General features: G+C 37.5%; 1 protein-coding gene across 2 annotated transcripts; it reads right to left on the bottom strand.

Moving 5' to 3' along the window:
• Positions 1 to 1815: 1815 nt before the first annotated feature.
• On the bottom strand, positions 1816 to 11962 carry LOC145772218 (zinc finger CCCH-type with G patch domain-containing protein-like). Of its 2 annotated transcripts, none has more exons than XM_082584067.1 (9): positions 10367 to 11962; positions 9166 to 9333; positions 8326 to 8846; positions 7459 to 7644; positions 7046 to 7200; positions 5957 to 6041; positions 4767 to 4896; positions 2368 to 2633; positions 1816 to 1987 (listed from the first exon to the last, which is right to left on the bottom strand). In XM_082584067.1, the coding sequence occupies exons 1-9, from the start codon at positions 10415 to 10417 to the stop codon at positions 1849 to 1851; spliced, it is 1701 nt and encodes a 566-aa protein (XP_082440193.1). In that variant the 5' UTR covers positions 10418 to 11962; the 3' UTR covers positions 1816 to 1848. The 2 variants fall into 2 exon arrangements, with proteins under 2 accessions (XP_082440193.1, XP_082440194.1); XM_082584068.1 differs by having other exon boundaries at positions 9166 to 9329; positions 10367 to 10448.
• Positions 11963 to 12025: the final 63 nt, after the last annotated feature.

Raw genomic sequence — 12025 nt, 5'->3', positions numbered from 1 at the left:
ATTTATTTATTATAAATAAAAAGCATAAAACTAATTGCTTTTTCAGTAGGCTACTATTGTAATTAACCTCGGCCTTGGGGTGACGTTGCGATTCTACGCAAACTACGTCAACAATTGATAGGCCTAATAGCAACAGTCACTAACTCATTACAATTCTTAGGCCAGCGATCGAGTAGTTAAAAGTAAAAGTTAGCAATACCAACTATATACCTTTACCCAGATTGCTTATAGCCTAGTTATTATTTTTTGCAACATCATTGATCAAAAACTTCATTTTTTTTCAAGTACACAAAAAGTGATCTTGATCTTCAAGATCACGATCTTAATCTTCAAGATCACATAGTTTGGTGATCTTGATCTTCAAGATCACCTATTCTTGGTGATCTTGATCTTCAAGATCACCAATACTGGTGATCTTGCCCATCTCTGATTATAGGGATGCGAAACTATACATCCGCTTTTGGCTTATCCGCAACACTAGTTTTTTTTTCTGATTTACAAAATAATGTACTTTTTATGGGTTATAAATTATAATTGAAGAAGAGTGAAATTGGTTTTAAAGTAATTTAAGGTTTTTAGTTGAAACCAAGGCAGTAGCAAAGTCTAACAAAATGTCAATTGACTCAGCGAATGTTGACGGAACCACGGAGCTGACCATCCCATGATGTACTATCCCTAGTTTTTGCCGAACAGCTTCACATTTCAAACCTATTTTTTATTTACGTGAAGGTTCAGAAAACATTGCTTCACATCTATACAGTAGGCTATATATCTGTTATGTCATTATGTGTATTCTGTCGTGTTTTTTAACATTTAGTATAGTAACATTGCTTTATTTTTTGAACAATTTATCGCACTGCAAGCTGGGTGGTAGACTAGTCGCACAGGCGAATAGATGTTGAACGAGCTGAGGGTCAAACTGCCGCATGAAAAAGACGATTAGACAATATTCAACTTGTCTTCCTTTAAGTCTTGTGACATAGCCTCTCATTATACACGTTCCAACAATAGGGACTGCTTTGATTTTGTTATCCGCTTTGTAGTTTATACTTTTGCGTGAGCCCTTGACAAACTATAGCCTACCACGATTTAAATGGCTGGAGAAGGAAACATTAAAGATTTTTGAAAAGGGTAAAAGAGGGCTGTAGAAATATAGCAGATTCACGATGAGGATGTTGTTCGGCATTGAGCCCAGAGAGTTCAACAAACAGCAATCGCAACAATGCAACTACAACCGCCATTTTCTGTAGGCTGAGGTTCAATTTTTAAGAATAAGGATCTAGTTGTTGATCTTGACAGCATCTTGAAAATGTCAATTACTGCTGATAGCCTACATCACAGCAAGGGTGCATCTGCTCCACTTCATGTTTATCTTTAGAATTATAAGGCAATTCGAATATTCGCCATCAAATGAATCTCTTGCTTTCGGTAAGCTTTATGCACAACCTCAATAAAACCGAAATTTACTTCCAATTGAACTACTTGCCCATCAATCATAATAAATTAACAATCTTGAAAACTAGTGGCTCAACTTGTTACTGAAACTCAATACAATAAATGAACAAAGTGTATAACTGCGGTGACAAGAAGTCGCTCTCAAGGCTGAGATTTGTCACTGAAAGGTGGTGGGTTTTATCATAGCCTCTAGTATTCATTTCGAAAGCGATTTTCTCCCTTATCGGTGATATCCGTGGCTACTGCTGACTTAACATTACCACACTTCTTCATTTGCCAACTTCCTTTTTTTATCAAACGATGCTGTGTTTAATATAAGCAAAAATCAGCCCAATACAAAATTTCTTATTTATTGTGTAACGTAACAATTCGTAAAGAAACGTGGCAAAAAGTTTAAAATCTTGTCATCTTTCGATGGGTATCAGCTCTATGTTGATGGAGTTCAATAGCCTTGCTTGTGGACTGTATGGCTTGCAGTTGTGAAAGAGCTTCTTCCAATTTCACACGTTGCTGTTTTGCGACGTTTGGTGCTCTGCGGGAATATTCGCATATGCATAGCAATGATAGCATGTTATAAGGAAAGTAGAAAGGTATCATAGTAGAAAGGTATCAATAATCTTGCCAATGCATTTCAACTTTTAATTGGTGGTGAAGCCAGCACTTTTCGATTTGGACAGTCACTCATATGATAACAAACGTTTTTGTGATATTGAAAAACAAAGAATTTTACGTCAAATTCTTGCTCCATCAAGAGATTTAGTGCAAAAATTAGTTCACATGACATGCTTTTTATGTTTAGGCCTACTAGAAATTCTTTTACGCAAAATGCATAAAAATACGACCCAGAAGTCTTACACTGCACATTCCTGAAATAGTAAACATCACGAAAAACGATAAAACGCATTCACTTACCGTTCGCTATTCCTTGCGATTGATTCCTTGTATTTTTTTATTTTTTCTTTTATTTGCTTTATTTTGGAGTCATTCTTCACCAGTTCAACTTGGATCTTGCAAGGCCCTGACTTGGACTTTTCCTTCTTAATGCCAAAGGAATCTTTCGGGAGAAGTTTTCGCAAATGATTGTCCTTGAATTTTTGATCACCTAATGTTTTGTTTAGAAAATGAAACACTGTATGACGATGTCGTTTTCGAGCCAATCCCGAGATTGAAGTGGCATCCTAGAAAAGATAGTGTAAGATAGTAAAACAGCATTGAAATAATAGAGTAGAGTAAAATTATCAAAAATAACAGCCACTAGCCTTGTAATGAGACTGATACACTGCTACAGTCTACACTACCGCATTTGACGTGAAATAGGCCAAATGTTGCACGCATGCCAAAAATATTATATTTGAAAGACTCTAAATAACCACACGCTGCCACTACTTATCAAAGATACAAAGCGATGAAAACGCAACGTCAGACAAAAAACTTGATACAGTATTCGAAGCGTTGAAATCGAATTTCATGTTATTCTTGCAGTTCTGAAAAACTCTGTTTCGAAACTAAAAATGAAAAACAGAAAAAGCATACAGGGTGACCCAAAAAAAACGGGCCCCAACTCTAACTAGGCCCTGTTTCTTAGTGTTTTGTCCGAATGAAATGAAACTTTGGTTATAACTAGTTTATTATGTTCAAAACATCACATCAAAACACTAGGGTCTTTGGCCTTTTTTTCTTTGTTCTACAGCATGTGTTCTAGATGGCCTCCATTTACCTCCGTGCATTTGTTGAGGCGCAGCACGAAGTTGTCCATGACGTTCTTACAGACTGACTTGGGAATGGCTCTCATGTCCTCCCTGATGGCTTCCTTGAGTTCCGTGATGGTTCTGGGTTTCCCTGCGTACACTCTGTCCTTAAGATAGCCCCAAAGGAAAAAATCTGGGGGGCTTAGGTCCGGGCTATGGGGTGCCCACTCAAACTCAGTCTTGAGACTGATCACTCGGCTTCCGAAGTTCTCTTTCAGCCAATCTCGGGACAGGTTTGAGGTGTGAGAACTTGCCCCGTCTTGCTGGAACCAGAACTTGCTCATGAGCGACGGGTAGAGGGTCTGGAGCTCACTCTTGAAGGTTTTGAGGACCTCCACATACCGCTCCTTGTTGACTGTCACTGCTGCGCCAGATTCTTCGATGAAGATTGGTCCGATGATGCCTCTGACTGAGATTGCAGCCCACACTGTGCACTGAGGAGAGTGCAGAAGCTTGGTGGCTACTTCAGTGGGTCTGGAGGACCCCCAGAAGACATTTGTCTTGGAGTTCGCCTTTCCGTCAAGATGGAAGTGGGCTTCATCTGAGGTCCAAAGGAGGTAAAGGCAACCTGGTGTCCCCTCGATCTTCTCGAGCATCTTGACTGCCATAGCGCTCCTCTGCTTCTTGTATGAGGCTGTAAGGGTCTGCATCGTCTGTATTCTGTATGGGTGGCAAGCCCTGATTCGTTTACCAGCACTCTCCTGCAAGTCTCACAGGACATACCGAGAGACTGACTTCGTTTACGCACAGAGCGTTTCGGACTCTGCTGGAGAGACTCCCTCACACTTTCGACCAACTCGGCTGTCCGCTTCTTGGGACGTCCCGAGTGGCCTGGACGGTTCTCACTGGCAGTGTTGAGGTTCTCCACGGTCCCATACTTCTCGAAGTGGTCCACCCAGTTCTGAATTCTGCGTTTGGATGGAGCATTTTCACATTCGAACTGATGCATGAAACTGTGCTGGGTTTTCTTAAACGAGCTTGTTTTGCAGTAAAATTTAACACAGTGTATTCTTTGTCCCAGCTCCCACTGGGGTCTTGGTGTACTTACGGTCGTTGATTCTACCATGTCCTATAAAATAAGGGCAATCGGTGAAGAAATAAAGGAGACATGACATAAAGTGTACGCGGGGCCCGTTTTTTTTGGGTCACCCTGTATATGCTGAATACTGTTACACAATTACCCCACGTAGAATACACATCAGGAGGCTTAGTGAGACAACGATTCTTGAAGAGCTTTTGGTATGACCACACCTTAGGAGGCTTAGGTGAAACACTTCATTGGTAAAACACTGACATATCATCACTAGAAGCAGCTGAAAATGCATCAGAGCTGCGTTGCTTCGGATTCCAAGACACGACAGTGCTTGAATGCAATTCAATGTCAATTTAACATAAACAGCAAGACACAATGAGAATTAGTGGCCGAAGTTGGTGGATTTAAGTTGTTTTTTTTTCATTGCATTGACATATGAAGCTGACGACAATAGCAACAATGAAAACCGCTAGCGTGACATTGCAAGAAAAAACGACAAGGAGTACAAACATTGTGTTTGTATTACCTACCCCAGCACCTTCCTTCTTTTCTTTCAATCTCATGCAGTGGTCTAGAGACTTCCCAGCGGGCAATACAACAACAGGTACCGGTTCCACTCGTCCACTTTTATCCTTTCCTAAGCCTTCTCCCATTTTGTAGCTGGTCAAAAACAACATTGTAAGAAGCAGTAGCACTAGCTAATTGTGCTTTGTAATCAGCCACAACGTGAGAAGTGCAAAGGTGCAACGCCAGTGTAGATTCTAGTCTATTGCGATAATTTGCAACAAAAAAACAACTGGTCATATCAACAGCCGTTTCAAGCACAATATTTTAACATATTCATAAAATAAGACAGATATTCACAGCACCCAATGTATCAATGGGCCTTTTGTTCATTAAAATACATCTCAGTTGAAACAATAACAAATTTGCACACTTCACTTGGCGAGTAAATTCATTGAGGTTTAACGGACGTCGGCCTGCTACTATTTGGAGAATCCATTTCGGAAAAAGCTTTTTTGGAGAATTCTAAAATTCCACAGCGGCATCTGTTTATTCAAAATAATTAGCTTATAACAAAGGTTAACCAAGTAAAGCGTCAGCGAAAAAGTGTCAAATAAAAAAATAAATAAAAAAAAGCAGTTATCAAACGGCGTTTCATGATTAACAATAGAGGTTAATTGAATAAACTCTCAATCAAAAAAAAAAGCTGTGGTCAAACAGTAAGTAAGCTACTAAAGAGTCAGCGAAAAAATCTCAACTAAAGTCTCATCAAGAAAAAAATAAACAATTATCAAACGTTAAATGGCGTTCGAAACTATCATGCCGGGAGGCCATGTTAGGCCGGCTTCCACAAACCAAAACTTCTCCATTCCGTTGGTAATCAAAATCACTCGCATTCGCAATATTTTTCACCAACAAGGCAGAATTACTTGAAAATAATTGTTTTGTGTTGTAAAAAATTCTTGTAGGCCAGTATTATAGGTTAAGTTAATTGCCTAACCTTTTGCATGGGTATGAAAAGGTGAACACAAAAACCGCCGTCCTACATAATCCCTACAAATTCTACGAATCCGGCTTCTCCAAAAAAGGCTGTCTCCGAAATGGGATTTCTCCGAATCGGCTTCTCCGAATAGGATTTGCCGAAATGGGCCATTCCAAACGGACATTGTGCCGTTCATAATCTAAATAAACTACTATCACTGACTGTGATTCCTACCCGTATTTCTGTAACATTCTTGAACCGAACCCTGTAGTATATTGCTCCCATCCTCCAAGTACAGATGAATGGGTGCTTGACGTGCCTGACAAAAGTCCGTTAAGTAACCTGTAAGTAGCTATACAACAGGCAGGAAGCAAAAAAAGCAATATATAGAAGTTATTAGGTCAACTGCACCACCAAACTTTGCGAGATTCTAAATCAACGTGTTTCGCCGAAAATAAAGGATTCAACAGTAGCTCTTAAAGATAGTCCGACCAAAAAGTGACGGACATCACAGTAGTAAGTTGGATTTAGCTTTTCGATCTGTGATTGGGTTTAAACTGGAAAGAAATCGGGTCAAATTTGGGGCTGTTTCTCTACAGCTTTACATGAATCAGCTTGCTTTTGTCAATTTTATTTAAAAAAAATAACTTTCGAGTCGATTTTGAAAAGCATTTGCTGTTCGGAATAGATGAATGCTTGCATTTCACGTACGTCTCGGAGAAAAGACTAGTAAAGAATAAAAAATAAAAAATGGAGTTCCTCAAAGATCAGTACTGGCTGTACAGCTGCCTCCAACACTGTCCGTGCAACCTGGAGGGGAGTGAATCGAATCTGCTTCCATGAAACGTAGATCATCATCAACATCCCCCAAAATAACAGCCCAGCAAATTTTATATGCATAGAACTGGTCTAAACTCAAGTTTATGGAAAATAAAAATTTGTGGAAAATATTTGGTTTTAGAGAAAAAATTCTTTCTAATACAGATAGGATCATAGTATTTCTGAATTCATAGAACCAAGTTTCCATGACCTCCGGTTTACAATTTATGCCATTTTTTAAATTATCCCCCTCACGATCCCACACCCCTTCAGGTTGCACGGACAGCGTTGGAGGCAGCTGCTCAAAAATATGATAGGACAGGTTTTTTAGGCCTAGGCCACAATTCTAGAACTACTCTTTTTTTTAAATTCAAATTTTTTATTTTTTACCGCACTTTATTTACTTTCAGCAGATAAGTTCTGTAAGGCGCCTATGATACAGTGTCTCGATCGTGCAATCCCTATCTTTTTGGAGTGGGCCTCGCTCGGGTTGATATGACATACCTTTCGATGATGATTCATTAAATACAACTACTACATCATCATCATCATCATCAGTGGTAGAATCGTCACTATCGCTGGCATCGCCATCATCACTTTGAGACAGTGGCAAGATATCATCGATTGAAACAGTGGTTGTTAAGTTTTGATGAACAAACCTGAAACAGATCAATTCAAGACGTCAGAAACCAGTGATCCTGTCAACTGCTGACTGCATTTTTCATTAAAGGTGTGTGTTAACTGAAAACACCTCAAATAAGATGTGACAAACTCTATCGGGCTCCAGAGGTATTTATCGTACCATGTGATGGCCCAAGAGCAGACTTAATCAACAGAAAAAGAAACTGCGAAGATATAATCATTAATTAATCACTCTGTCAGTTAAGATCAATAACAAGCAAATGACGTAGACTTACTGAATCTTGAACTGATGATCATCCAAAATCTCTAACAATGTGGCCGGGTACCAGATGCCGCTAGAGTGCTTAGCAATGCAAGGAGAGTTAGAGATAAAACTTGAAAAGTCAGGCTCTTTGAACTGCCTTAAGTTGTACAGGCTTGTAATGTGGCCATGTGAGAATTTACAGTTGCCAACGTCGAATCTAAAAATGAGGGGTCAAAAATGAAGCAGCTTGGAATGGCATAGATTTCAAGAGTGAATCTTCGTGTAAAGACTTTTAAGAAAAACATCAATTTCAACTCAAGTTAAAGTGGGGCTATTTGAAACAATTTCATTTCAGTAAAAACGAAACAATCTTTTTTTTACAAAAGCATTAAATTCAACAAAACAGTATCAATTAAAATGAAATATTTCTTAAGATCATTTCGTCGCTTCAAATTCACAAGAAAATAAAATTACTTTTCTTTGAAAATGAATACAAACCAGAAATTTAAAGCGAAATTTTCTATTCTCCAACAATCCTATATAAAAGACTAATTTGTTCGTTTGGTGTATATAAGCTATCACAAGATGTTATAAATAATAACAATTTGCATTATTTATACCCCGACGTTTCGTCAATCTAATGCGATCAACTTCTTCAAAGAACTAGGCAGACAACATCAAAACGAGCATGTGGCTGCAAACATTTGGAAAAATAGATCATCCTTTTGAAATAGATGCCAGGTGAAAAATATCACTCGATTTCCAATTCAATATTCGGAGGATCACAAGGTTTATGGAGTGACGAAGACAGGGCTTGAACAGTGCGAAAAAGAATTATGGTTTTAAATAGGTACTATTGAAAATAAGTAGTAGTGTATTTCTATATGGTCGGACTTACTTGCAACTTCCGTCCAGAAAGTACGGGCATGGTTTCATTTGCTCCAAAGTAGGATTTAAAAACAAAACTTTCACAGATATATTGTCTTGCGCAACATCGCCCGAGTCATTGTCAGATATCACAGACATTATCATTGCATTGTGGTACTGTGAGCCGGTCCAGTCCGTTTGATAGGGCGCTTGGCATTTAGTTCCAGTGATATCGTCACACGCTTCTATTGTCTTTAAAAAGTCGTCGTTTAATTTCTCGTCGCTTTTTGATCTTTCTTCAGCAGCGTTAAATGAAATTTTATGTTTTTTATCAAAAATATTCGTAGTAGGGGTAGATGAAACTGGGCAGCTTGTGGCAGTTTCGCAAACGGTGGGCACAGGATTTGCAACGTCATTGGTTTGTTTTTCAGCAGCTTCTGAAGAGGCAATATCAGCATAAAATGATGCCATCATGTCGTCCATACTACTGGTATTGGCATCAGGTTGGTTACTAGAATGTGACGCAACATCCGAAGAGCAAGCAATACTTTCCTACACAAAATCTAAGTTTAGAACAGAAGTGAAATTTGAAATTAAAAAAAAAAACAGCTAAAGAATACCGTAGTGCTTTCAGAAAGAAAGTTTGCAAAACGGAACTTATTTTCACAACATTAAGCAAAATTTTATGCAGTTTCGACCAGAGATATCGTTCTTGATTTTCCTGGTTTCGACAATCTCAAACACGTTTGGAAGACTTAGATGATCAGCTTCGAATTGAAATATTGTTGACAACGCAATATACCGCAAGCTATAATCCTAAAAACTTAAAGCTTAATTTGTTCCATTAACATTATAGTTTAATGAGCAATACCTGCTGATCTACTTTGTCCTTAGAAGTTGTGTTATTAACCATAGAAAGAAGATTGCTTTTTTCAAAAGAGAGCAAGCTTTCTTCTGTCAGAGAAATCAATTCCTTCATTTCATCTTGAAGCGAATATAAATCTTCATCTGTTTGTCCATTCGATATGGCGGCTTCTATCTTAAACAACGCAGATAAATGAACTATAATTTTCCTTGTAATAATAATAACAAATCTATACCAGCACACCAAATTTCATGAGAATTTTAAACCGTTGGACAAGCCATTGAAAGCACAGAAAGGAAATTGTTGTGTGCTATTCATTCTATAACGATGCAACTTTTAACACCAAATAGGAAAAATGGACGTTAACTTTTGTTGCCTCCATTAGTTACAATAAGTTACACTAAGGTACAGACAAGAGTTGAAGTCACTATAAAGTCGGCCTAGTGGAATTAACTACAAAATGCATCCTTATTACAAACCTTAATCTATGTTACAATTCCACAGACAACAGCTTAATGGCACTGAATAACATTTTTCAAACAATACAATAAACTAACACACATGATTATTTATAGTTATCTGATATATCACATTATTTTTTGATAAAGGCATAAAAGTTTTCCAAAAACTTTTGAATTTATTATGTATCTAAGTTTATTTTACAATAAAAGTGCTTTTTAAAAAGAAAGTTCGCCAAATGGAACTTTCTGCAGCATTTCTGCAGGATTCTATTTGAATAAGGACCTTCTGATGATCCTTATTTAGGTGAAACAGGCTGTTAAGGGTTCATATAGTAATAACTATATTTGATTTAAGTTTATTGTACATATTGTTTAAATAATGTTATTCAATCCAATAAATTCGACGTCCGTTATTTGTGTGTGGTATTGTAAAATATATTATACTATTTAAGTTGTGGAAAGGTTGGGCAAGTTAAACTGCGCTTTATAATCCATGCAAACCACAAGGAATGGCTGGGCAACCACACGAGACAAATGAAATTTTATAAGCAAGCTATGATGGAATTTGTACTAATTTAACATGATTTGAATTGGCGTCACTATTCTTCATTAGCTAAATGGAGATAATAATCACATCTGAAAATATCAAGCTGGCAAACCTTCTTCGAATTGTGATTGATGAGCGATGTTTACTTGTGATTTGGCCTCTGATTGCATGGTCTAGATATGGAATGATTTAATCTCACCTGTGCTAGCTGCAAACGATAAGTTTCCAAAGTTCCCTTCATGTCCTCCATAGCAAGAACACAAATTAAGCACAACTTTTGTTTAATCAAATTTTACCTGATGAAAGCATGCATAGTCAATGTGAAATTGCAATGCGTGATGAGTGCATTTGATTGAAAGCGCGTTGTTGAACTTTATACATTGTTTGATTCTTTTTTAAACAACTATACTTTTTATTTCACAAGTGGAGACTGGAGAGTGGAGATACCAACGACCTGTTTCAGTCTGATGCTGCGGGTTCGCTGTGGTGGTAGCGGTTTGTCACTAGCTTTCGGAACACAGTTCCCAAGTCACATGATATGACGAGTGGTGTTGGAGTCAGAGTGTCGTTGTTTTAGCCCGCAGCATCATGCTAAAACAGGTCGTTTGTATCCAACTTTGTGAAATAAACGATCATGCTGCTAAAACTGAAACTCAATCTATTATGTAAGCATACTGTTTGTTGTCTTAAAATATTTCAAGTGATAGTGAATGTTCTTACACACAAGTTGTACAGTATAACACCAATTAAGTCGTAAAATATATAATTTTAAATACTACACAACATAAAAAATAACCTTCTAATAATTGAAACGGTATAATCCAGAGCAAGAAATAATTCCGACTCAAGCAATTCCAAAACAAAGAACTGTAAAATATTATTTGTACCAACTTTACAAGGTAAAGAAAATTGAGGTTACAATACCAAAAAGTATCAATAGAGATATTACATCACTGAGCAAAGGTTTCAATACAAATTTGTAACGCTTGATGAGCACACATGATTCTCTTACTATATGAATTTAGGTGACAAGAAATAAGGTTTGAAACCCGGAAAGGTTTCCTCTGATTGGCGTATTGGTATGTTACGTAATGTAGCGGGAACTTTCCTTCTCCTCCAGAACATGTTCGATTGTTCATGATAAACATTCAAATCAAACCACAGAAACTGTAAGGGCCAGATCAAACAAACTTTATTACCGAACCGGACATCAAAATCTGTCATTTTTACATTGATTCAACGTCTGCATACGTTGAATCAATGTAAAAATGACGGATTTTGATGTTTGGGCATGCATAGGCCTGTAGATTAAATAATATTTGCATGCGTCTGTGCTTTTGTTGTAATCTTAAGAAAATTTTTATCATTGTAAGGTAACGAGATAGAGATTGCTTCAGGCGTCAAGAGGTTTTCTGACTTGGCCTTTAGATCAATCTGAGGAAAACTGACGGCCTATTTCTGCATCGGAAACACAGTGTAAAAAAAATGTACCGTAAATCAAATAATATTAATGTAGCGTAAATACAATCATCCACTAAAAATCCCTTTTGATGTCGGAGTCAACACTTAAACGTAAGCACGCAAACTCAGAAACTAACAATCACTGCAGCAATATGAAGACAGAAATATGAAACAACTGAACACCTTGGAAAAATGCAATATTCTTATGACAGATCTAAAAAGGCTTGTTTCTAACAGCAGAAAAAGTACGTTCAATGTAAACAATAACGTCTCGTTGCATTGATTCAACGTCGCATTAGAATGTTGCAAACAAGCCAAAAGAACTCATTTTGGCGACCAGAACAATTCGAAATCATCAAGAGGTGATACACAATTAGAAATACTGCATACGCAAGTA

The sequence above is a fragment of the Aplidium turbinatum genome, chromosome 6 (genome assembly GCF_918807975.1).
Source record: "Aplidium turbinatum chromosome 6, kaAplTurb1.1, whole genome shotgun sequence".
In the NCBI taxonomy this organism is placed as follows: domain Eukaryota; kingdom Metazoa; phylum Chordata; class Ascidiacea; order Aplousobranchia; family Polyclinidae; genus Aplidium; species Aplidium turbinatum.
This window is presented reverse-complemented; position numbering and strand designations above follow the sequence as displayed.